This window comes from Rissa tridactyla, chromosome 17 (assembly GCF_028500815.1).
Source record: "Rissa tridactyla isolate bRisTri1 chromosome 17, bRisTri1.patW.cur.20221130, whole genome shotgun sequence".
Taxonomy (NCBI): Eukaryota; Metazoa; Chordata; class Aves; order Charadriiformes; family Laridae; genus Rissa; species Rissa tridactyla.
The window spans coordinates 292,767-314,617 of NC_071482.1; the positions used below are offsets into that span (position 1 = coordinate 292,767).

A 21,851-nucleotide genomic window follows, 5' to 3' on the forward strand; every position below is an offset into this window, starting at 1 on the left:
GCCCCGCTGCCGGCCCCGTCCCGCCCCGGGGGCGGAGGGACGGAGCCGCCCCGGCTCCTGAAGGACCCCAAGACCCACAGCCGGCTCCTTTGACAATACTTTATTTGATTAAAGACTCGTATTCTGTGTACACTGGAATGTGCTCTATGCCCTAGGCCAGTATCGAACAGGGTTACAAAAAGGGGGGGAATCTCGGCTCGGTTTAAATATTACCCTCCGACAAATCCAATAAAGAAACAAAAGCTCCTTGGATGCTTGAACTAACCTCGCCTCCATTTTAAAATCATACAGACAAGCAACTCTCGAACGCGAGCGAGTTAACGGGATTCGTCACCTACTTCGCTAGGGCCAGGGTTTGCCCCCCCGCCCCCCTGGGGAGGAGAGACCACCAACTTCTTTGGCAGAGGACCCCGGGGAACAGAGACAGCCCGCTCCCCCAGCAGGGCTCTCTCGGGAGCACAGTACGGTGTGAGGGCGTTTGATTTGCACCTGGGCGCTCAGGACCCTCGGCGGCATCAGGCGCGTCCCCTGCAGCCCTCGGGGGTGGCCGCGACGCGGGTGAGGAGCTCTGGGGGAGCACAGCTCTGCCGGAGGGGGCAGCAGGAGGAGCAGCGGCTCTGGGACAGCCCGCACCACACCGGGGTGCTGCCTGTGCTGGGATTAGCCCTGAACGCTTCCCAGAAACCAGCGTTTCATTCTCCCCATCCGCAAGCGCAGGGACGAGACCAGTCTGGGACAGGTACTGACACCCAGGCCGTTACCCCGTGCCCGCGGCTGCTTGCGCTGGGGCAGGCAGAGCCCTCCACCTCCCAAAAGGGCCTAGGAAGGACACACAGCTGGTTCTAACCTCATTAAACTGCCTCCAAAGCCCACCCGTGCGCAAGGAAGCCCCTTCCGGCCGCTCTCCCCCCTGCAGCAGGAGCAAGAGCATCCGGAGCCACAGCCTGTGCTACCTCAGAGCCCCCCCAGGCCTCGGGCCGCCCCGTGCAGCAGGGCCGGAGAGAGCAGTAACCGTGCAGGGCGACAGGAGTGAAGCCCCGAGTCCCCCTTCCCCACCCCACGTCCCTGCCACAACCCCCCAACCTTCGAAACCGAGGCCATCTCGCTCCGCTTCCACCAGAGGGAGGGGTCCAGAGAAGCAAGGCGACCCCCAGCACGGTATCGTAATGCTTTCACCGACAGAAACGAGAGTTGAAGGCCGAGGAGAAATTAAAATGGCAGCACCAACAACGGAACAGCGTGTGACGCTTGAGAAAGGAAGAGAACGATGTCTGGTGGGCTCCGGGGCTGAGCTCCGGTGGTCTGCAGGGGAGACGGGGACGTGTCAAAGCCAGGTTCTCTGCGGAGATCTTGCTTTTCTGCCGGCCGGTAAAAATCTGCCAAAGAAATTTGTAGCCTTTCCCCCCGTGAGCACGTCACTTCTCTGCCAAAAATGTCTGTGGCCCAGGAACGCTGCAGATGGCAGACAGAGCCACGCGTCTCAGCAGAGAGGGGGCTGCGGCGTTCCCAACATTCAGAATAAACTTCGGCCTCTTTTTTTTTTTAATTTAAAAATTTCTTCCTTTGCGATTCCCCACGGCTGGCGTTACAGGATTTCGTACTTGTCCACCAGGAAGGTGGTTTCAGTAGAAAACCTTACAGGGCTGTTCCCGTCTACCTGGGTCACTTTGGTAACCTGCGGGCACAAGAGGCAGAGTCAGCTCAGCACCGAACACCGCTCCCACCGCAGCCACGCCGCGCTTTCCGACACCGGGGCGGTCGCAGGGGCAGCATCAACCCCCCACTTCCGAGCCACAAGTCAGCCCTGAAAGAAAGGTCTTTGTTCCCAGGGAGCCTGAAAAGAGGGGAGAGCTTTTCTGCAGTAACCACCTCTCCCCCCAAAGCAGCCTGCGAGTTCAGCAGCAGTTGCTCACTCCAGCTCAGTGGGGACGGACGGATGGACGGACAGACACGCGCCGAGAAGCATTTTGGCTCGGGAGAGCGACGGACTCTCTAACACGAGCCTGAGGGGAACCAATGACCACTCAGAGGTACAAAGGCACAACCGAAGCTGCAGGGGAGCTCTGGGAAGCCCAAGTTGCCGGTGCTGCCGCACTCCTGAACGCAGCTAACACAGAGGGGACAGAGCCGAGGCCGAAGGCTTCACTGAGGGGGAGGGCAGGGCCCCCACGCCGCAGCACGGCCCTTTGAGGCAGCGGATCACCGAGGCAGCTTGAAAGAGGCTAGAGCGACGTCCTGCCCGCCGAGCACCAGCAGCCACCCTACCTGGATGTTGCAATAGTTCTTTTTGGAGACGAAGGAGACTTGCACCGGGAAGAAGTCGTTGGGCTGCCCTGCTATGCTGAACTCCAGACTGCCGCTCTTGTTTTTGGCATCTATCACTGGCAGGCACCACTCCAGGAGATTTCTCCGGCTGTCGTGGCGATACTCACCATCGATCTCCCCAATCACGGGGGCGCCGACGCCAGACCTGGAGCAGGACACGAAAAGCTGTAACAGCTTGTCTGCATCGAGCTAAGAAAACACTTATCAGGCCCATCGGCGCAGCCAGACTGCAAACCAGAGCGGGAAGGAACCCAGGGGATCCAGGACGCCGCTCGTTAGTGCTGCCCAGACGCGGAGTGTTACTTACGGCAAGGGGATGGTGATGATCACGTCGTTCAGCTCTAGGCTCTCCTCTTGCAACTCGTATTCAATGTTAACATCACAACTGTTCCCGCTTTCTGACGGCCAGCAGTTAACTGAGGGCACAGAAACAGCAAGCTGAGCGATGCGGGCTTTCTATGGGCAACAGGCTCTCAAAACGTCATGCACTTTGAAAAGTGCAGCAAAGTCAGCCCCAAGAAATTCTGACTTTAAGAAAACAAAAAAAGCTTTTTGTTTTCTTCAGGAGCATTACGGAAAACACACACCCCGGAGAACAACAGGTACTCTCCAACGGAAGACACACAGTATCTCGAACACCTCACAAGGTGCTGCACTTTGGAGCCAGCCCAGCTGCGGGGAGGTGGGCTACCAGCCGGCAGCCCGTGGCTGAACACCAGCCTCTCCCGCCCCAGCCCCCCATCACACTCTGGCACTCACTTGTCAATGGAATGAAGGACTCTTCTGTGGTCTGCAACCGCCACTTCAGCACGCCCACGTCGCTGTTAATAGGGAATGACTTCTCTGGGTTCTTCAAACCGATCTGCGACTCTGCAGTGAAGAGCTTCTTGTCCACGTTCGGGTGGGTCTGAAAGGGGAACACGGGCCCAGGCTGTAACTCTAAGCCCAAGGACACAACCGTACGTAGGTAACACGGGTTATAACGACAGCCCTACGCACCCTGGAGTATTTTCCTGGACAAAAGACACATCGGATTTGCTCCTTGCTCAGAAGCCTGACTATAGCACATCCGTTTATCAACCCTGGGTTCCTTCCAGAAAATGCCAAATCCACCAAGAAAAATCCACACCACAACAATTTTTACTTGTCACTGCACCAGAGACTCTCCCTAGGCTGGGCTGATAGCCCAGAGACCACCTTCAATAACTCTTAAAAGCTCAAAGACCACCCCGAAGACTCACAATGGACATTTCTCTTGAAGAAAAAACAACATAATGCTGCTGGGAAGAACACCCCAAAACCACAGAAATACGACTTCCCTCAGAACCCCTAACGCATATATGTGCCAGCAGCCAAACTCGATTTAAACGTTCTCTCTTCACAACAGCGAGTGTAAGCAGCTTTTTAGCAGCAGAGGATTTTCGCAAGTTAACGTTCAAGTCTCACTAGGAAGCCAGGAGTCAGCACTGAGTTTGATCTCGTCTTCCACCTGAAGTGGCACGTGTGGGAGCCTCGTCAGGGACTCGCTCATGAGAGGTGCTGGTAAGGAACCTACTCCTGCACAAGCAGGCCTGCAGCCAGCGAGGTGTAGAAAAGCCCCTGGCGAGGAGGAGGAGAGGGAGCAGAAGAGCGTATCGGAGCAGCACCATCTCCAGGGCTCAGAAAGGTCACACAACTAGAGGGAGAAACGGGAGGACGTATCTCTAAGCATCTTCTGAGCTGCTATTGCTGGCTGCAAACAAGGGCTCCGGCTCCAGGAGCTGTCGCGGAGGCAGCAGTAACAGGACACGAGCGACCCCGAGAAGAAACAGTTTTCTAGATAATAAATCAATTCCTCGCTGGCACAGTAACTTCATTCTAACGCTCCCGCTCAAGAACTAAAGCTAGCGCCATACAAACAAGCCCCGCGCAACACACCAGGCTGCTGCAAAGTCCAAGTGAGGTCAGATGGCGCACCAACGTGCGTTATGGCACAGATAAGGCTCCGAGGGCAGGGAGATAAGTTTCACAAGACAGGATTTCTCAAGTGAACTTCAATCTTTTGAGCATGCATTTATGCTGCGGGACATCTGCGGTGACTACTCCCAGTTACAACGCATTGGCAGGGAAGGCTTGGACAAGAACAGCAGACAGTAACACGCTCAAACGTTTCCAATAGCTTGCCCTGGAGAGCACTGGAAGAACGTTCAACGCCGCGGGACACCAAACAGGCTTTACCTGTAGCTGCACTCCCCTCTTGTCTTCGTTTTCTACATGCAGGCGAATCCGTGCAAACTTTTCATCGGAAATGTGCAGCATGATCATGCCATGCAGCTCCATGTTCTGCAACCCTCCGTCACGGCCACAAGTCAAGGAAATTTTCTCCTCTATTTTCATGTGCACGCTAGACAGACAGAAAAAAAAGCAAGTGTCTCAAGTCCTGCGCTTGGCATCTAACCGGCAAGACGAGAGACGAGTGCTCAGCAAGGACAGGTCACGTGTAACAAGCAGGTGCTCCCAAGAGTGTGACGGCCCCACATAAAATAGCACGAATGGCACAGTGGATACGGGCGCTAGTGCTGCTCCGACAGGGTAACTCAGGGCCACGTGGCTCTACGGATACGAGACGGAAGCCCGGATTAACAGCAACGATACAGCATCCTCACACCCCGTTCACTCAAAACGCCTCAGCCGTACAGCAGCGTGGCTCACAGCACTACAAGGTTCTGAATCACTAAATGTAAAATGAATCATGAACGCTTTCACCCTAAACCACAATATGGCAGGAACTCTGTGTGTCTGGGGAACACGAGAAGTGGCAGGGAAAAAGGCATAGGAAAATTCCCAACCTCGGCCAAGATGGGATGTACATCCACTGAGGTTTGAGTAGCAATCGCTAAGGCGATTCCTACCCAAACTAGCTATCTGATTTTTTGCTGCCAGGCTTTCTGAAATTTTGCCCACCATCTTTTAAAATTAACAGGTCGAGGGAGCACATGGGACTCGAATGGCAGAAAAAAGCACTAAAAAGGAAGCTGGCTCATGGAGCAACACGTGCACCGCAGAGAAAGCTTCAAGGAGACCGCTTTCGAAGTGAGGGCAATACCTACCTCTCCATGTTAACGGGAGGAGCAAGAACTTTGGCTGCTTCCGTAGAGCGCTTGCCTACGGCAGTCATGATATTTTCTCCTTCCGATTTCAGCTTGTCCACGAAGTTGTCCACCTCCTTCCCCTTAGCGCCAAGTTTCAAGGCTTTACTGGGACCCGAAGGCCTAAACAAAAGACATAAGAATCTCCACGTCAGCTCGCAGCAGCAGACTCAGTTATCTTCAAACGTTGTAACCCGACTATCCCAACAATACAGCGTTCGCCTCTGGGGGAGAACACGCACAAAACTGATCATATGAAGCGTGGGGTGCCAAGATATAATGCAGATCTATCTGGCTTCTGTTCCCAGTATTCCCAGTAGCTAGGACCTCTTTTTCTCACACTAAACAAGAAGCCCGTTGCCCAGCAAAAATTTCAAAGAGACCACGGGATGCTACTGTGGTACGCAGCACAAACGCTCGTCAACAATGAAAGGGGCGGGAGGGGGTCTCAAGAGTATGCAACATACACAGCCCTACAAGCAGCCACGTTAAAAGCTCGGAGGTCAACACACGCCAATCGGCAAAGCTGAGGGGAGGCTTTACAAGGACACGACAGTCCCCGCCTGTACGGTAACCTAACGGGAGGGCGACACAGACAAAGAACCCGTGTTAGAGAGCCTTTATTCGGGCAGATGGTTTCAGGCACGGCTGGCTCCAAGGAACACCGGTTCCCTACCATACACCTACCTGGCAGGCGCTGGTGCCACTTTGGGCTTCTCCGTTTCAATGATGGTCTCCGTGATCATTGCCGCCGTTGTGCCCCCAGACACGGCCGAGCTACCAAAGCCACCGAAACCGGGTGCCTTTTTGCCCTGTCTCTCTGCGTCCCTCCTGGCCTGCTGCAATTCCTTGGCTTTACGGCGCATCTCGGCTTTTGCTTCACGCTCCTGAGTCTGAAGAAAAAACAAGAGGCTGATAGAGCTTTGTAATCTCGATCTTATTCTGCACAGGAACTAAGTGCATTTGGTCGCAAGCCCTTTGCGAAGAAAAAGGGAACAAGAGACGGGCGTTTGGTTTACAGAAAAGCCAAATAATTTTATGACCCCAGTCAAAGTGGAGTAACGCCTTTGTATAAAAAAAAAGCAGCGTTTCCCGACAGGGCACGCTGCCGTACAAGTTATTCCCACGCACCTCTCGGACAGCTCGGAACACCTTTTCTTCATGCGAGTCCATCTCAGTGAAGGTCCGAATTTGTGCCAGGTTTACGTTCTCACGGTAGCCCAGGGCAACAATTTCATCAAAGGCAAAAATCAGGTCGAAGCAGTGTTCGGAGATCTCATTCTCCTCCAGCGCTCGACAATATTCAGGGATCTAGTTAGGGAGGGGAAAACATTTTAAAGGAGTATTTGTATAACACGAAGTTTTGCCATTATTCGTTTTTCTACACTACAATACTCATACAACCTCTTAGCTCTGTTGTAATGCTAACTCGGAGGAACCTCAACACACACTGAGGGCAGTGAATTTCCTGAAGATCCTTTCCTTGCACCAAGACAGCTGCACAAACTCGCTGCTTAGAAATGCGTGTAAAGTAGTGCTGTACCTCTAACAACCACAAGCTGTGACATCACGTTATTTTTATAAGGAATATGGGTGTTATCTCAAGAATACAGAGAATATTTAATGCTAAATTTACAACACCAACCCTTTGGTCTCACTAGCTGAATTGCAACCGAGGATCTTTTTATGTGTGCTTCAAAAATACCACCGAAACTTCAAGGCTTACTTCCAGGTCAGGAAGAGGCTCCGGAAAATCAAGTTGCCAGGTGGAGGCAGAGCACTTCACCACCAGGTTCCCCTACAACCGCACCGTTTCAGGCGACACGTGCACAAACTCTGCATTAAGCGACAGATCCTTACCACTCTAGAGAAGAGTCGGAGTGTTTCTAGGTCTTCCAGGATGTTGCTGTTCTTGGTGGTGATCAGCACCATGTAGAGCTTCTCCATGGGCTGATAGACGTACCGCACGCTCTCTGTTTCCACAAAAGTGTGCTGCTTCCCCGTGTTCATCAACTTCGGGAAAGCCGCCAGCAGCCCCTCGATGCGGGTCCGAGTCATCTCCACGAACTGCCGGGAGACGATGGCCTTCCCCGCCTTTGTGCAGACGGCTGCTGCCAACAGCACCTGCGGAGAAGGCGAGCGCTGTCAGCCGGGCCTCCCACACCACGCAGCCTCAGCCAGGCTGGCGCGGCACAACTAGCTCAAAGAAAGGATCGCTTCCGACTGTATTTCACCTTCATGTTTATCACTCAATCAGCTGACTTTCCTTAAACTCGATTTTAAGTCTTATTCTGTGACCAGCACCGGGAACCAAACTCCTCTAAGAGCAGATTCACCTCTGCTTTTCTCTCCAGCCCGCTTTCCGTTCCTGTCTTGTCCTGAGTGAGCTCTCAGGGCCCCAGGTGAGCAGACGCGGCAAATCAGCCCATTCCTAGACACACAGAGGTGTAACAATTCCCTCCCCAAATACTTCAGGGGAGGCTCCAAATTATTGAGTTTTCTGTCAGTCTGGCCCCAGCTTACAACTAAATACAGAAACGTTATATAATTTGACATTCCTTCCCAACGCCACATTTACACTAAAGCCAGGTTAATAAAGTATTGGCAGCTATATTAAACATGGATGACTCTCCTGGGCACTTCAGAGATGTTATCGCACCAACAATAAAAAGGCAGTAAGGCAATCGCCAGCTTACATTTTCTCACTCTCTCAGACTACTGAGACTTCCTCCTGCCTCTTCTCTCTCGCAGATCAGCTTCTTAATTAACTTTGTCAGGATGAGGCAGTTTCTGCACTTAAGATCTTTTAAAATCCTAACCGTTGTTATTACCACTTGCCCGACAGTCTGGAAACTCTCAATTTCAAGCCCCAGGTCAACAGTGCTCTGTGTGTGCACCTCAGTAAGGGTGCCAGGCTCCTTCTGGGGCCCTGCAGCTTCACAACTTCGGGACAACCATACCCTGAAGCACTTACAGGCCAGAAATACCCCCCCTCCCCCGTAAGCACTCCCCAAAAGTACTCAGGCCACGGTGCAAGAGAAGCAGAAGGCACCAAGGGGCCCTGCTGCACGGTGAGCACCCACCTCTACCCTTTAACGGAGCAGTGTGCCGGTCTTTGCTGACCGAGGCCGCCGTCAAACAACGCTGCGGATGGGCAACGAGGCGCAGGACGAGCTCAGAGGGAGAAACAGCTCACACGTTACCCCCTGCACCGACACGGGGGCAGCCGCCCATCGAGGGGGCAGCCCGAACGGCCTTTAAAACCAGCGGGACGCCGTGCGCCCCCGGCCGCGGCCGCCAGCCCCGCTGCTGGAAGGTCCCGGCAGCTCTGAGAGCGCTGCTCCGCCGCCCCCCACCGCTTGCGGGCCCCGGAGGCGGGCCGGGACGGCGCGCCCCCCGACGGCTGACGGCCCCCGCCCCGACCCCCCGGGCGGCCGAAGAACCCGCACCAGCGCCCGCTCCGCCCCGACAGGCCACGGGGCTCCCGCACCGGCCTGCGCCCGGGCCTGGCCCAGCGGCGGGCCCACAAGCCGGAACGGGAAGGGCCCGGGCTCCCCCCCCGGCGCTTCCCCGCGACCCGCCGTGCCCCGCAGCAGGCGGACGGGCGGCGGGCGGGCCCTTACCATGGCGGCGGCGGCGGCGCTGGGCTGGGCGCTGGGCTCGGCGCTGGCTCCCCAGCCGCTCCGCGTCCCCTCGGTCAGCCCCACAAGATGGCGGCGCCGAGCCACGTCCCCATCCGGAAGTGGCGTCACGCGCAGGACGGGGCGGGCCCGCCGCGCGGCGGCCACACACCACACCCCCCCGCCGCCAGGGGGCGCCGCGCGGGCCGGGCCGCTCTGGCCGGCGGCAGGCGAGCGAGGCGGGCGCGTCGCCATGGCGACGGCGGGGCCGCGGCGGGGCGGCATGGCGGAGCGGCGGGCGCTGGAGGTGAGCGCGGCCCGGGGCGCCGGGCCGGGCCGGGCCGGGCCGCCGCCTCATTTCCCCCCTCTGCCTAGACCCGCCTCGTCGAGAACCAGCCCTACGACGAGAGCCTGGAGCTGCCGGAGGCCGAGGAGGCGGGCGGCGCGGCGGGGAAGCCGGCCGGGGCCCGTTCGCCGCGGGCGGGGGGCGCGGGCCGCCCCCGGGGCTCCCGGCGGCCGGGGCTGCCCGGGGCGGGCGGCGGCGCCGCCGATCGCAGCAGCGACGAGGAGGGCGGCGGCGGCAAGGTAGGCGCGGGGCCGGCGGCGGGCGGGAGGCCCGGCCCGGTGAGGCGGCCCGGTGAGGCCCGGTCCCTCTCACCTAGGAGGAGGCGTCCCGCCCGGCCCCCCCCGCCGCCCTCAGCGAGGATGAGGACGACGATGACGACGACGATTCGGAGGAGGAGGATTCCTCGGAAACGGACTCGGAGGACGACTCGGAGGAGCACGGGGCTGCGCTGGAGGGGTAAGCGGCAGTACCGGCCGGAGGAGCCGGGTCCGGTGCTGGGCGGGTGCCGTACGTGCCCGTTCGGCTCCGCTGGTGTGCTCGCTGTTGGCATCGGGACAGGCAGCTCCCTCGACATCGTAGCCGGCTGGCCCGGGAGAAAGGTCCCTCCGTGTGAGGAACCGCCGCCACCCCACTCCTCGGACAATCCCCGTCCCCCTTTGCTGTCCCGAGGAGAGGCAGAGCTGGGAGCGACCCTGCGGAGCAAGGAGAAGGTGTTGTCAAGCCCCCAGTCTCGGCTGTCAGTCGGTGCCCAAGAAGAAGGAACATCTCTCGAACACATCACTCGTCTCCTGATAATCCTCCTCCTTTTCCACTGTTTTCAACTCCCAAACCATTACTAATGCCCTAGTTGTGGTCCTAACACCTGCCTTTGTGCAGATCACTTGTCCACCTTTTGACGTCCCCTACACGGGTCTCTATAATCATGAGCAACCGTCCAGCACTCAACTGCTTTTTTTGGCTGGGAGGCCCAAGGCAAAACACGGCCCAACAGTGTTTTTCACGTGCAAGTAGTCTTTTTAGGAGAGGACTGAATACCTGGTGGCTCAGCTTCCTTCGTGATCGTCTTGCGCAGTTGGGTGCCAGTTCCTGCTTGAACCTACCACGCATTAATCTTTGTCTGCATTTCTCTTTCTTTCTTTAGTGACTTCAATCTGGCAGATTACGACTACCTGCCAGTGTCTTCTGAAATCAAAGAACTCTTTGAATACATCAAGAGGTGAGTTGAAGGGGTTTTGGCCCTCTCTTGCTCTCCTTTGTGCCAACTATTGTGGCAAGTTTAGCAGGATGGGTCATAATCACCCACGCTGTGATGTTGGTTTTTTCCAGGTACACTCCCAAAACGATAGAGATTGAACACAAACTGCAGCCTTTTATTCCAGACTTTATTCCTGCTGTTGGGGACATTGATGCGTTCCTAAAGGTACAGTTGCTTCAGGTTTCTCTGTACCTGCTGTCGCACGAGCCACGGCATCGGTGCAAGAGGGGCACAGAGGCCGCCCGTCCCCGGCGGTGGCGCGCACCCTCGCCCTGCGCTGTCGGAGAGAACGTTCCAGAGACCTGGGAAAGCACCCCGGGTTCGGTCGCCTCTCAAAGAGCACGTACGTGATTCGGGGCAAGAGCTGCCTTTCCCCGTGTCCAACACCTTGTGCTTCTCAGGCAGCGCTGCGCTAACGACTCATATTCCGGAAGGCACAACTGCCCCTGCCTCTTAGGGTCTGACTTTTAAACCGCAGTGACGCTCTGTACAAAATAGCCCCACCTGCCCCCACGCTGGATTCCCGGAGGAACGAGGGTCTGTGTCTATCTGCAGGTTCCCCGGCCCGATGGCAAGCCTGATAACCTTGGCCTGCTGGTCCTGGACGAGCCCTCCACCAAGCAGTCAGATCCCACCGTGCTCTCCCTTTGGCTGACGGAGAACTCCAAGCAGCATAACGTCACGGTGAGTCACGGAGAGGGAGGAGGCACTTGCTGTGTGCTGGCTCTAGCAAAAACATGGCGTCTGACTCTTACTTTTGTCTATGGGACTACAGTGTGGCAGCACAACCGATAACTTGGCTTTAAAAGCAGAAAAGACTAACCTTTTTCTTTAACCTATAGCTTTAAACTGCAACGGATCTAAGCCTTGCTTCAGGCAAGTCTTGCTACAGACTTTGGATCCGTTTCCTTCAGGTGAAGCTCTGTTTCCTCTTGGTTGTCAGTACCTGGTTTCCCTGGGCGTTTGTTTGCCGTTTGCTCTTCTGTCTGCAGAAATGAGTTGGTGCAGTGCGACTAGGAGAGAGAAAAGGCATGGTTAATCAGGAGCAAACACGGGGTTTGCCAAAACGCCCCCAAACACCACAAAGTGCCTCCAGGTTTACATTTCTGTTTACAGCAGCAGATAAAAGTGAAGAGTTTGGAGAATGCGGAGAAGAACCCCAAAGCCATCGAGAGCTGGATTGAAAGTATCAGCGAACTGCACCGCTGCAAACCTCCGGCCACAGTCCATTACACCAGGTGAGCCGTGACGCCAGTTCTGCTTCGCACACGCTCGTCCAGCCTGAGCGCGGGTCAGCGGGAGGCTGGCAGCAAAGTCGAGAAGCGCTGAGTGAAACTATCAAACCACCTCCAAGAGGGAGAAGACGTGCTGATTTTCAGGGCAGTCGCACCACGCGCGTGTGCAGGATGCTCGGTTTCCCTCTCTGCCCTTCTCTTTCCCTGTGTAGCTTGAGTCAGTTTAACCGTGCGCAGAACTTGCGTCTTGGCGAGCTGAGGCTTGTTTTGATGAATAAAAATGCCCGGGTTGACCCTCCGCAGAGGTGCGGCGCTCTCTGAGCCGGTTAGAACAGAGGCCGTCCCCTTTACGGCGGTCCGGCGGTAGGAAGCCATTTCAGTTGTGCGTGGTCCTAAAGTTTGTGTTGGTTTCTTCCCCCTCGCAGGCCAATGCCTGACATTGAGACCCTGATGCAGGAATGGTCACCGGAGTTTGAGGAGCTCTTGGGGAAGGTACGCTGTCCGAGCAGTAAGTAGTTAGCTCAGTGCATGATGCTACAAACCATCTCCCGTGGAAGCTGGGCTCCTGCTCCACGGTGAGCTCTTTGCCGGCAGCGCGGCCCGGTCAGGTGTGTCCCTACGTGCCGTTTCTCCCTTGCTGGCTGGCGGGGAAGCAGCCTAACGCCCGCATCCCGGCTGCTGCCCGGGTGGCCTCTGGGCTCGGCCGGAGCTCAGTGCCTGCGCTCGGGCTCCTGCTGCATGGGAGCTGACGGCCCCTCTGTTCCAGGTGGGCCTCCCGACTGCAGAGATGAGCTGCGACCTGGCCGAATACGTCGACATCATTTGCGGTAAGCGGGGGAGGCTGTGCCGGAGACACCAGCAAGAGACCTCTAGGCACAGGCTCAGCCCCGGGTAGTCCACGTCCTTCTCCGCTGCCTTCAGTAGGAAGCGGACTCTTGTCCCGCTGAGCGAAGGCCCAAGTAACGGTGGGCCCTGGGACGCTCAGCCCTTCCCTCCAGCACCCCGTGCAGGGCGGTGCTGCCCAGAGGCCCTCACACATTTCTGCTCTCGCTCGTAGCCATTCTGGACATCCCCGTGTACAAGAGCCGGGTCCAGCCCCTGCACGTCCTCTTCTCCCTCTACTCAGAGTTCAAGAACTCACAGGTACGTGACTCCCTGCTCTCCGTACATTTGGCTTTGCTGTGGGTGTTTGGGAAGGGCGGGTGGGCCACGAGAAAGGGGGCCAAAGAGCGCTTCCTAAGCGTCTCGTTTACAAAGTACCTCCGCGTTACACAAGGAGCCTCCGAGGTGCCACAAGGCCGGGATGCCACGTCTTTTAACAGTCCAGCATAAGCCCAGAATTCTTTTCCCACCGAAGTCGGGGCGGCTGCTGAGCGCACGGCTCGTGCAGAGCAGAACGGCTGGCATTTTCAGTTGCACACGGGTACTCTAATTGACGAGAGTAAAATCTTTGCACCTACATCTTTCCCCTGCAGCATTTCAAGCCGCTGGCTGACGGGAAGAAAGGCCGGAGCCCGCTGTCCAACCCTCCTTCGCAAGCGGCAGACGCAGAAGTGTTAAGCTTTACTTGAAGCTTCACGTTAAACCCCCGTCTCCTGGATCAACGTCTGCTGCTGGGCATCGAGATTTGACCCAAGCGAACTGTGAAGCAACGCCCACCGTTTCAGAAGCCTCTCTGGTTTTATAGGTGCCGCTGAGCTGTTCTGCATTCATAGAGCAGGACTTCACCCACCACGTTTATTGCCGAAGCTGCCTAATCGCTCCTTTTCTGACCTGTCCCCCAACAGTTCACCATTAAACCAGCTCTTCCCACTGACAGGCTCCCTGTGCGGCAGGCGCTGCGGGGCAGAGGCTCCTCGAGCGCACACTACAAGTGCCGGAGCAAGTGGGAATAAATTCTGCGCTCAGACACGACACGTGGATGTGCCCGGTGCATTCCCAGGTCTGCTCTGGGGATATCCAGACCCCTCTGCCCTGTAGTCTCGAGCCCCTTTTTCTGTTCTCGAGCCCCTTAGCTGCTGACAAGGAGAAATAACCAGCGCGGCACCACACAGACGCTTGACTTTAGTTTATTGCTGTTGGGACGAGTCTCCAGCCCCTGCCACGCTGCCCGCCCATCTGCCGTGGCTCTGGCGGGGGTGGCGAGGATGGCGCCGGCCACGAACCTGCTAAAACAAGGCTGGTGCTTGGCCTTACCCTGGGAGGAATCGTGGCACTAACAGCTTGGCAGAGCCTGGCTATAAACAGCTTTAATGCGTTCCGATTATAATATATAATAGTCTGTTTGTAAAGTGCATGGGCTACATAAACACGTGCCTTGGCCAACAGCACAGCTACCGCGACCTGCAGCGTGTACCTTAGCGTACAGCCGGGGGCTGCTGGGCACCCGCCACCCGGCACGGCCCCCCCCGGCACCTTGGGCTGCGCTTCTGGTACATACCTGGTGCCGGGCACCGCGCCGCCTCACAGCCAGATCTCATCGCTGCTCACGCTCGGCACTTTGTAGATGCGCCCGGACGTGGGGAGCTGGACAAAACCTGTAGGACAAGGGCAGCTCATTGCCATCGCCTTTCGGGGTGGCCGCAGAGGCTGGCGTCCCCGCAGCGAGGCTGTTGGAGCTGCTCGCCCGCCTGCGCCCCCTCACCCAGCTTGCTGAGGACCAGGGAGTTCTCCAGCCGTGGCAGGGAGGTCTCCAGCCCGGACAGGCTGCTCTCCTCTCCCCTGCCACTGGCTCCCACATCCTTGGTGGAAGCTGTAGGGAAGGAAACGGGTGTGAGCTGGGACATCTGGCCCTTGCCCCGGCAGGACCTGTGGCCCCGCATGTCCCTCTGCACCGGCACCTCGGGGTCTTACCTCCGGCCTCCTGCGCAAGGTCGTCGAGACGCAGGTCGGGGGGCAGGGAGCGGGTCTGGCGGGGCAGACGCGCACCCTGGGGCTGCAGGTGCTCGGAGCCGCTGCAACGTGAGCACCGGCTGAGTGGGCTGCTCGGTCCCGCTCTCACCTCGCCCAGCGCCGGCTTGGCGCGGCGGCACGCCAGGCAGGCGACGCAGGAGCCCAGGCCGAGCAGGGTGACCAGGGCCAGGGCGGCTCCGACAGCGACGCCGAGGAGGGGCAGCTCCACGCGGGCGTCCAGCAGACCTGCACGGGCAGCGCGGGCCCCTCAGCACCCCTCCGCAGGGCCGCTGCTCCGCACCCACCACCCCAGCACCTACCTGGGGGCAGGAGGGAGGCCGTGGTGACGCCCACGCTGTTGGCAACGTTGATGGAGAAGTTGCCGGCCGCCCTCCCAAGGTGGATGTGGAGCGAGTGGTTGGCCAGCCCCTGGTGGCGCGTGGCAGCCAGGAGGAGGATCTCGGAGGCGTTGGCCATCATGTGCCTGTCCTGGGCCAGCCAGGAGATGCTGGCGGGCGGGTTGCCTCGCACCAGCACAGAGAGCGGCGGTAGGAGCCCAGCGCCCTTGACCTGCTGGTAGCGGGCATCTGCCCGCAGGATCTGTGGCTTATCTGGGCAACGAACACGGGCAGCGAGAGGGCAGGAGGGATGGGGGCAGCCCCACCGGGAGCAGGATTTGCCTCCCCAGGGACCAGGAGCCGTGTTCGCTCAGGACTGGTGAGATGCTGCCCCGCTACGTGGACACAGGCCACGGGCAGCAGCCCCCCGCGCCCTCCCCACACCTCCGGCTGGCGCCACAGACCTTACGCTGCGCGTCGAGGGTGATGGAGACGTCGTAGGTCGCCCCGGAGGCTGGGTCAGTCGGGGAGCAGCAGAGCTGGTGGTCGGTGGGGGCGGGGGTGCTGGCAGGTCGCCCTCTGCTTCTGGCCGTCGAGGTACCACGTCAGCGCGGTGCTGGGGGCCGGCTGGGGGGCCTGGCAGGTGAAGGCTCAGCTCTCCTCCTCCCGCAGCGCGCACGCTGCCAGCAGCCGCCCATCGACGGTGGGGCCCGGCTCCCCCAGCCCTGCTGGAGACCCCGCCGCGCATCAGAGCTGCAGGGGGGTTCTGCTGCCGCAGCCAGACCCCACCACCGCCTCACGGGCAGAGCACTGAGAGGCCGAGATACAGCAGCAGCCGGGTGAGGGCAGCCCCCGGCCGGCCCCCGAGACGCCCCATGGCCGCACTGGGAGAGAGGCGGCCGGAGCAGGGATGCGGGGCTATCCCCGTGCTGGGCCCCCACACGCAGCGGGGCCGGAGGATGCGGCCAGGCTGTGCCTTACCTGGAGCATGGCCGCTGCCGCCAGCCCGGCCCGCAGTGCGGCCCCGCATGCGGCGCAGGGGCGGTCCCGGCACAGCCGCCACCATCCCTCCCGCCAGGCCCCGCAGCTGCCTTCCCGAGCGGGGCTGGCGCGGCTGCACGCAGCCGCTGTGGCCGTAGTGGGGTCAGCCCCGCCGCCCCGACAAGCGAGAGGAGAGCGGCCAGAGACCACCCAGCGGCAGCTGGGATGAGCCTCCCCGTGTCCCCCCCGCTCCCCTCTCCACCCGGGGGGCTCAGCCCTGCCCAGCCACCATGCCACGCCACGCCGCGCCACGCCGCACACCATGCCGCACGCCGAGCCCAAGTGCCAGGGACACAGGGAGGTTTATTGGGGGTGGAGCGGAGCCAAAGCCAGAGCGCTTTGGTACTTCCCGTCCCTGGCTGTCAGCCAAGAGGAGGAACGGGGCCCCGCTGCGGTGGCCGGGATGTGCCCGCCTGGGCCTGGCAGCTCGGCTCTGCCCAGCCCCTGCCCCTCTCACTCGCCGCTGGCACCGCCGGGGTTGCGCAGCCGCCCCAGCATCTCACAGAGCATCTGGTTGCAGAGGGCCGAGTAGGGGTTGAGCAGCACCAGCTGCCGCCGGGCGAAGCCGCTGCCCAGCCGCGCCGCTCGCTCGAAGTCCCGCCGGGCCTCCTCGTCCCGCGCCTGCAGCCGGTGGATGAGCCCGCGCTGCACGAAGCTCTGGCAGGCGGCGCGGCCGCAGCCCCGGCTCAGGCGAATGGCTGTGTCCAGGTCCCGCAGGGCGCCTGGCCGGGGGAGAGAGGCGTCGGGGTGGGCGGGGGGTCCCGGGGGGTCTCCCGCCTCCGGCCGCATGTCCCCGCTCACCTGCCACGTCCCCCCGCAGGCGCAGGGCCTGGGCGCGGTTGTTGTAGGCGGAGGCGCGCTCGGGCAGCAGGCGGATGGCCTCCCCGAACCGCTCCAGCGCCGCGCTCACATCCCCCGACTCGGCAGCGGAGACGCCCTGCAGCTCCAGGTCCCGCACCTGCTCCAGCAGCTCCGGCGCGAAGCCGTCCCCTGTGGCGGTGCAACAGGGGGACCTTGGCCGGGGAAGCCACCGGCACCGGGACACCCCGGGGACATTGGCATCGCCTCACCTTCCTCCTGGGCATCCTCCTCCTCCTCCTCCTCCTCGTCCAGGCCGGGGATATCCCCGAAGGGGGTGCTGGGGTTGAAGATGGTCTGCAGGACGGCCCTGTCGTTGGCCGTGGCCATGGTGCCCCGCGCGCCGAGCCCCCACGGCCGGGCTGCGGCCGGTTAATGTTCACACCACGGGCCCCGCCGCACGTGGCCCGTCCTATCGCAGCCCCGCACCCGGCCCCGCCGCCCGCGGCTTCCCAAGGTGACCCCTGGGCGCCAGCACGGCCCCGCTCCACCAAAAGCCCACCAAAGGCCCACCGCGGCGCTGGCTGGGGGCTCCCGTCCCCCCGGGAGGAGACGTGGGGAGCCAGGAAAGCAGCTTCTCAGCCCTGAAGAAGAAATCCAGAGCAACCCTCTGCAGCAATAAACTTGACATGTTTATTAATTAAACTATCACTTAAATAAAAAAAAGTGCATAGAAAATAAACATGTTTAAAAACTCCTTTGTTTTTTTTTGTGGTTTTTTTTTTTTTTTTTTTTTTTTTTTTTACAACTATGTACACTTTTTTATTTTTACATTCAGTCTTTTGCAGAGCTTTCAGCATTTTTTTAAACTATTAAAGTATTTCCTTCTTCCCTGCGCCAGGGAGTTAACACTGATGTACTTTAGACACGTTTCCTCTTTTTTTTTCTTTTTAAAAAAAAAAAAAAAAACAACCAAACAAACAACCAGAAGCTTGGAAGAACACAAGAAAAAAAAAGAAGAGATTTGTTATACATGATAAGTTGTCAAGAAATGTATCTCTAGAACATAACCTTGCCTTTGCAGAGCTTTTTTTTTTCTTTTTTTTTTTTTTTTTGAAACAATTATTCACCTACCTGTATTTACTAAAGAGACCGTTAAGCTCAATAAAAGAAACACCACAAGTAATAGATCTCGGTTGATAGACAAAGCTACTGTACCTCGTTAAAAAGAGACCAGGAAAGCACAGAGCACGTTTTTCCCCTAGATGCAGGTGGTACCCGACATTCATCACCGAAACGAGAGGGAGGGGGGGAAGGGACCCGGTTGTACAAGAACTGACTGGAAACAAGAAGGGCCGGGAAGGGCCGCGCCGTGGGGACGGGGCTCTCCGGGCCTCGTTAGCAACTGCAACACAATCCTTATCTATAGTGTTAAGAGAATTAAAAGCCATGGACCGATACTGAACTAGGCTTCATTACACGGTGCATTACTATATTAGTTCCTATATATATCGTATTTATAGTTATAAAAAACCTTGCGAGTGTGGAGAGTGGAGCAGTCGTGTGGGTTCGAATGGCATGATTCTGCACAAAGACCGTCTCGCTGAAGAACCTGGTATTGCTTCGAAACGAAAGAAAACCAGAAAGAAAAGATACCCAGCCCTTTGCAATGACCCGCTTTTCCTTTAAAACAAAAAACACGTCGGTTTGTACAAAGAAAAATAAACGCCCTAAAGTTCCGTATTTTTTTTTTTTTTTTAGTATTTTCAGATGCCGTGATCTGCGTCAGTCCTTATAAAATATACATTCATACGGGGGACGCTGCACTGCGCTCGCCGCCGGCCCAGGCGGGACGGGGCCGCAGGGCAGGAGGACGTCGGCCACCCCTCGCCACCACGGCTTGTCCCTGCCCCACCACCGTCCCCGCGGGCCCGGGCAGCCGCGGGGCGCAGCGCAGCGTCCCGGGGGTACAGACGGTTCCACTGGCCACAGCGGCTCCCGCCGAGGCGGCCGCGACGGCGATAGCAGCAAGGGGACACGGCGCCAGGCGCTCGGGGGGCTCCCGCAGCCCTCCGTCCCCCCAACCCTCTGTCCCGCTCCTCCCAGCGAGGGGACACGCGGCGGCGTGGAGCCACTCGGGCGCATTCGGGGCTCGGCCGAGCGAGGGCTGTTCCCCGGGGCTGCTGTCACGAACGGGGCAGGGAAGGGGCCAGGGCGGCTGTGCCGGGAGCGGGGCTGAGACCCCCGGGCACAGGCCCCTCGGCCTCCCAAGGTATGTGCGTTCCCAACTGTCAGTGCATCAAATCATCTCAGTAACAAACGCAGCGTCAACTGGACTCTTCTTCCAACAGTTATCGCCAAAGAACCACCGCACAGTGCAATAACAAAAGGAAACCGGCAGCTCCCGACCCTCCGTGCGCCGAGTTTCACCCTCGGCTCGGAGGGAGAGGCCTCGGGGCGCCCCGCCGCGAGTGCCAGGCGCTCCCCTCCCTTCCCCGCCGCCCGCAATGCCGCCTCAGAGCAGCCCCCCGACCCGCTGACCCACGGCAGGGACAGTCGGAATTGCGAGGGTGCTTCCTGCCTTCCCTTCCCCATGGAAAACTTGCCCTCGGGACGAGGCACGCGCCCCGAGAGTCCGCTCTCTCAGGCTTTATCTCGTTTTTCCTCTCTAGGTACCGGCAGGTGCCGCGCGGGGCAAGGCAGAACCCGCCTCCGGCCGGGGGGGACACGGACGGTTGGTCAGACAGTCACCCCCCTCCTGAGCCAGGCAATTCCCCCTCCCGCCCCAGCTTGACGGGGAAATCAAGACTAAGGTCCAGCCAAACCTCCGGGAAACAGTTACTGAAGTCAAAAAGGCAGAACAAGAGTTAAAAAATAAAAATAAAGTGTACCCCCCTCTCTGGAGAAAGGATCAGACTGTGACCAGCCAGGTATTTCCTATAACCGTCCTATGAAAATAAAAAAATCATTAAAAAGAGATTCTCTTAAATTAGGATAATACCACTGTTTAAAAAGCCTCGTCATAAGTGCTTTCCCCTATGAAGTGCTTCTCATAGAAAAATATACAAAATATATTTACATTTATAAAACCTTAAATACTAAACTGTAAACAGAACAGAGTAAAATCCAATGTCGTCATTCCTCAGGCTTGGGGCTCTTCACTTCTTTCTCTGTGGTTTGGGGGCGCGGGGGGATGCCGCTGCCGTAGCTGGGACGCGGGCGCCTCTAGGGTGGCCTCAAAGGGGCTGGCTCCCCCGGCTACCGCAGCGGCCACCGTGCCCAGCGCCGAGGGACGCCCTGCGCGCTGCCGGCCACGGGGCTGGCTCGCTGCTGGCCTGGCCCCTGCAGAGACCCCACGCCCGTGGCTCCCTCGTGTCCCCTCCCGGCTCCCGCTCTACAGCGGCGCACAGCCAGCCCCGGGGCTCCCCACAGACCTCCGTCCCTCCGAGTGCCTCCGACCAGCTCCCCGCTGGCAGCGCCCTCAGCTCGCTGGGCAGAGGAGGAAGCCGTCGGAGGCAGGAGCGGGGAAGGGGCTGCTTCCCGCCTCTGCTCCCAGCGATCACAGCGCCCCGCCGGCTGGCACAAGCCCTGTCTGCCACGGAACGCCGGGAACGTCCCCGCGCAGGGTTTGGGAGCACAACGCTGGCCAAACCCTCCCAGCCCCGCTGCGGGCTGCTCTGTCCCGCTCTGCCCCGTTCCGAGGTGAAACCGGCTGAGCCTGACCCAGGGAACGCACCCAGCCCGCGCCGGCCGCTCGCCGACGGCTCACAGACAGTGTCCTGCGGACGCAAAGCACAAGGGACCAGAGGTGCACGGTCCCGGGGCTGCAGTCCCTCCCCTCGGGGGGGCCCTCGCTCACACGCTGCGCTGCCGGCTCCCGACACAGCCCTCCGCCGAGCGGGAGGGAGAGGACCCCCCACTCAGCACGGAGCCGAGGGACAGAGAGGGACGGAGGGACAGGATGCGCCACCGCCCCCCAGGCTGGGGCCTGGGCCGGCCTCCCCTCCCCTCTCCCGCTCGCCAGCCCCACGACAAGAAACGAATACCGGGACGGGGGGAAATGAGAACAGCAAAAACATAATCACGCCGAGGATCTTCTCCAGTGGCCCGTGTCTCTCCCAAGGGTGCGTGTGCGCATGCGAGACATGAAGATGTGGACTCTGACAGAGAAACGCAGCCGCCAGTCCGGTCCCTGAGCCCAGCCCGTCTCCATCCCTGCCTCCGGCCCCCCTGGCCCGTCCGAGCGGCCGGGAGGGATTCGCTCCAAGCTTTGGTTCGCCCCGGGCCCCTCAGGGCTCACCTGCAGCTGACGTAAGTTCTAGTTTAAAAACTTCCTGCATTTCTTGGCGCCGCAGTTACAGGGCAGTTTGTTGCTGGCGTCTTCAATGGGGAACTTGTAGTCGTAGGTGAGCTCTTCCCCCCGGTAGATTTTGCGCATGGCGAAGATGACGATGTGTTTCTGGCCATCAATGTTGATGACCCGGGAGTAGCAGTTGGGCTCGCAGGAGTGATTGATGAAGCGGGCCGCGTTCCCGTGCATGGTGGCATCCACTACTTCCGAGTCGTCAATGCGGAACATGTAGCAGCCGATCCCCTACGCACGGAGGACAGGGAGAGGGTTAGCTGAGAGCAGAGGAGGCAGAGCCACCCTAGCAGACAGCCTCGCTCATCGCAGCAACCGGGGGCCAGGCCTTCCGGAGCACCTGCAGCTGCCCTTCGCTCGCCTTCAGAAGCTCATTTTCATCCCGTGCCTTTGGATCTGCCACGCTAAGACTGGGCCGAGACCCTTCCCAGCCCTCGGAAGGGCTGCCTCAGAAAAGAAGCGGCACCTCTAGTGCTCCAGCAAGGACGGAAATACCCCGGGAGGTCTGTA

The 21,851-nt window shown here is 59.2% G+C and overlaps 5 protein-coding genes across 5 annotated transcripts in view; 1 reads left to right on the plus strand and 4 right to left on the minus strand.

Annotated features, from left to right (window-relative positions):
- Positions 1–85: 85 nt before the first annotated feature.
- On the minus strand, positions 86–9,194 carry ARCN1 (archain 1). The gene is made up of 10 exons (XM_054222929.1): positions 9,077–9,194; positions 7,314–7,577; positions 6,585–6,764; positions 6,141–6,346; positions 5,415–5,576; positions 4,543–4,708; positions 3,085–3,232; positions 2,633–2,741; positions 2,266–2,470; positions 86–1,675 (listed from the first exon to the last, which is right to left on the minus strand). Exons 1-10 carry the CDS (start codon positions 9,077–9,079, stop codon positions 1,586–1,588), a joined length of 1,533 nt encoding a protein of 510 aa, XP_054078904.1. The 5' UTR covers positions 9,080–9,194; the 3' UTR covers positions 86–1,585.
- A 77-nt stretch (positions 9,195–9,271) lies between these two features.
- On the plus strand, positions 9,272–13,868 carry IFT46 (intraflagellar transport 46). Its single transcript, XM_054223328.1, has 11 exons — positions 9,272–9,380; positions 9,449–9,658; positions 9,736–9,875; positions 10,561–10,635; positions 10,746–10,839; positions 11,230–11,358; positions 11,791–11,912; positions 12,335–12,401; positions 12,676–12,736; positions 12,967–13,052; positions 13,385–13,868. The coding sequence occupies exons 1-11, from the start codon at positions 9,327–9,329 to the stop codon at positions 13,478–13,480; spliced, it is 1,134 nt and encodes a 377-aa protein (XP_054079303.1). The 5' UTR covers positions 9,272–9,326; the 3' UTR covers positions 13,481–13,868.
- A 94-nt stretch (positions 13,869–13,962) lies between these two features.
- On the minus strand, positions 13,963–16,205 carry TMEM25 (transmembrane protein 25). The gene is given in 8 exon segments (XM_054223269.1): positions 13,963–14,077; positions 14,350–14,446; positions 14,554–14,661; positions 14,763–15,047; positions 15,122–15,412; positions 15,609–15,703; positions 15,705–15,864; positions 16,121–16,205. Coding segments are annotated over 7 exon segments (1,098 nt in total). The 3' UTR covers positions 13,963–14,077; positions 14,350–14,372.
- A 227-nt stretch (positions 16,206–16,432) lies between these two features.
- Positions 16,433–17,396, minus strand: TTC36 (tetratricopeptide repeat domain 36). The gene is made up of 3 exons (XM_054223329.1): positions 17,251–17,396; positions 16,982–17,170; positions 16,433–16,902 (listed from the first exon to the last, which is right to left on the minus strand). Exons 1-3 carry the CDS (start codon positions 17,366–17,368, stop codon positions 16,634–16,636), a joined length of 576 nt encoding a protein of 191 aa, XP_054079304.1. The 5' UTR covers positions 17,369–17,396; the 3' UTR covers positions 16,433–16,633.
- A 340-nt stretch (positions 17,397–17,736) lies between these two features.
- KMT2A (lysine methyltransferase 2A) overlaps positions 17,737–21,851 on the minus strand; it is a 46,764-nt gene continuing 42,649 nt past the window's right edge. The window contains exon 36 of the mRNA XM_054223325.1: positions 17,737–21,572. Coding sequence (XP_054079300.1) covers positions 21,297–21,572 — 276 coding nt within the window. The 3' untranslated portion in view covers positions 17,737–21,296. The remainder of the gene's footprint in view (positions 21,573–21,851) is intronic.

What these genes read in the sequence shown, in the direction of transcription:
- TTC36 (XM_054223329.1), bottom strand. Translation starts at nt 17,368, where the DNA reads ATGGCCACGGCCAACGACAGGGCCGTCCTGCAGACCATCTTCAACCCC. An exon ending in GGAGGATGCCCAGGAGGAAG is followed by an intron (nt 17,171 to 17,250) that starts GTGAGGCGATGC and finishes GCACCGCCACAG; the next exon opens with GGGACGGCTTCGCGCCGGAG. An exon ending in CCTGCGGGGGGACGTGGCAG is followed by an intron (nt 16,903 to 16,981) that starts GTGAGCGGGGAC and finishes TCCCCCGGCCAG; the next exon opens with GCGCCCTGCGGGACCTGGAC.
- IFT46 (XM_054223328.1), top strand. Translation starts at nt 9,327, where the DNA reads ATGGCGACGGCGGGGCCGCGGCGGGGCGGCATGGCGGAGCGGCGGGCG. An exon ending in ACATTGATGCGTTCCTAAAG is followed by an intron (nt 10,840 to 11,229) that starts GTACAGTTGCTT and finishes GTCTATCTGCAG; the next exon opens with GTTCCCCGGCCCGATGGCAA. An exon ending in GCCACAGTCCATTACACCAG is followed by an intron (nt 11,913 to 12,334) that starts GTGAGCCGTGAC and finishes TCCCCCTCGCAG; the next exon opens with GCCAATGCCTGACATTGAGA.
- ARCN1 (XM_054222929.1), bottom strand. An exon ending in TCCGACTCTTCTCTAGAGTG is followed by an intron (nt 6,765 to 7,313) that starts GTAAGGATCTGT and finishes CTCCCTAACTAG; the next exon opens with ATCCCTGAATATTGTCGAGC. An exon ending in CCTCCCGTTAACATGGAGAG is followed by an intron (nt 4,709 to 5,414) that starts GTAGGTATTGCC and finishes CTGTCTGTCTAG; the next exon opens with CGTGCACATGAAAATAGAGG.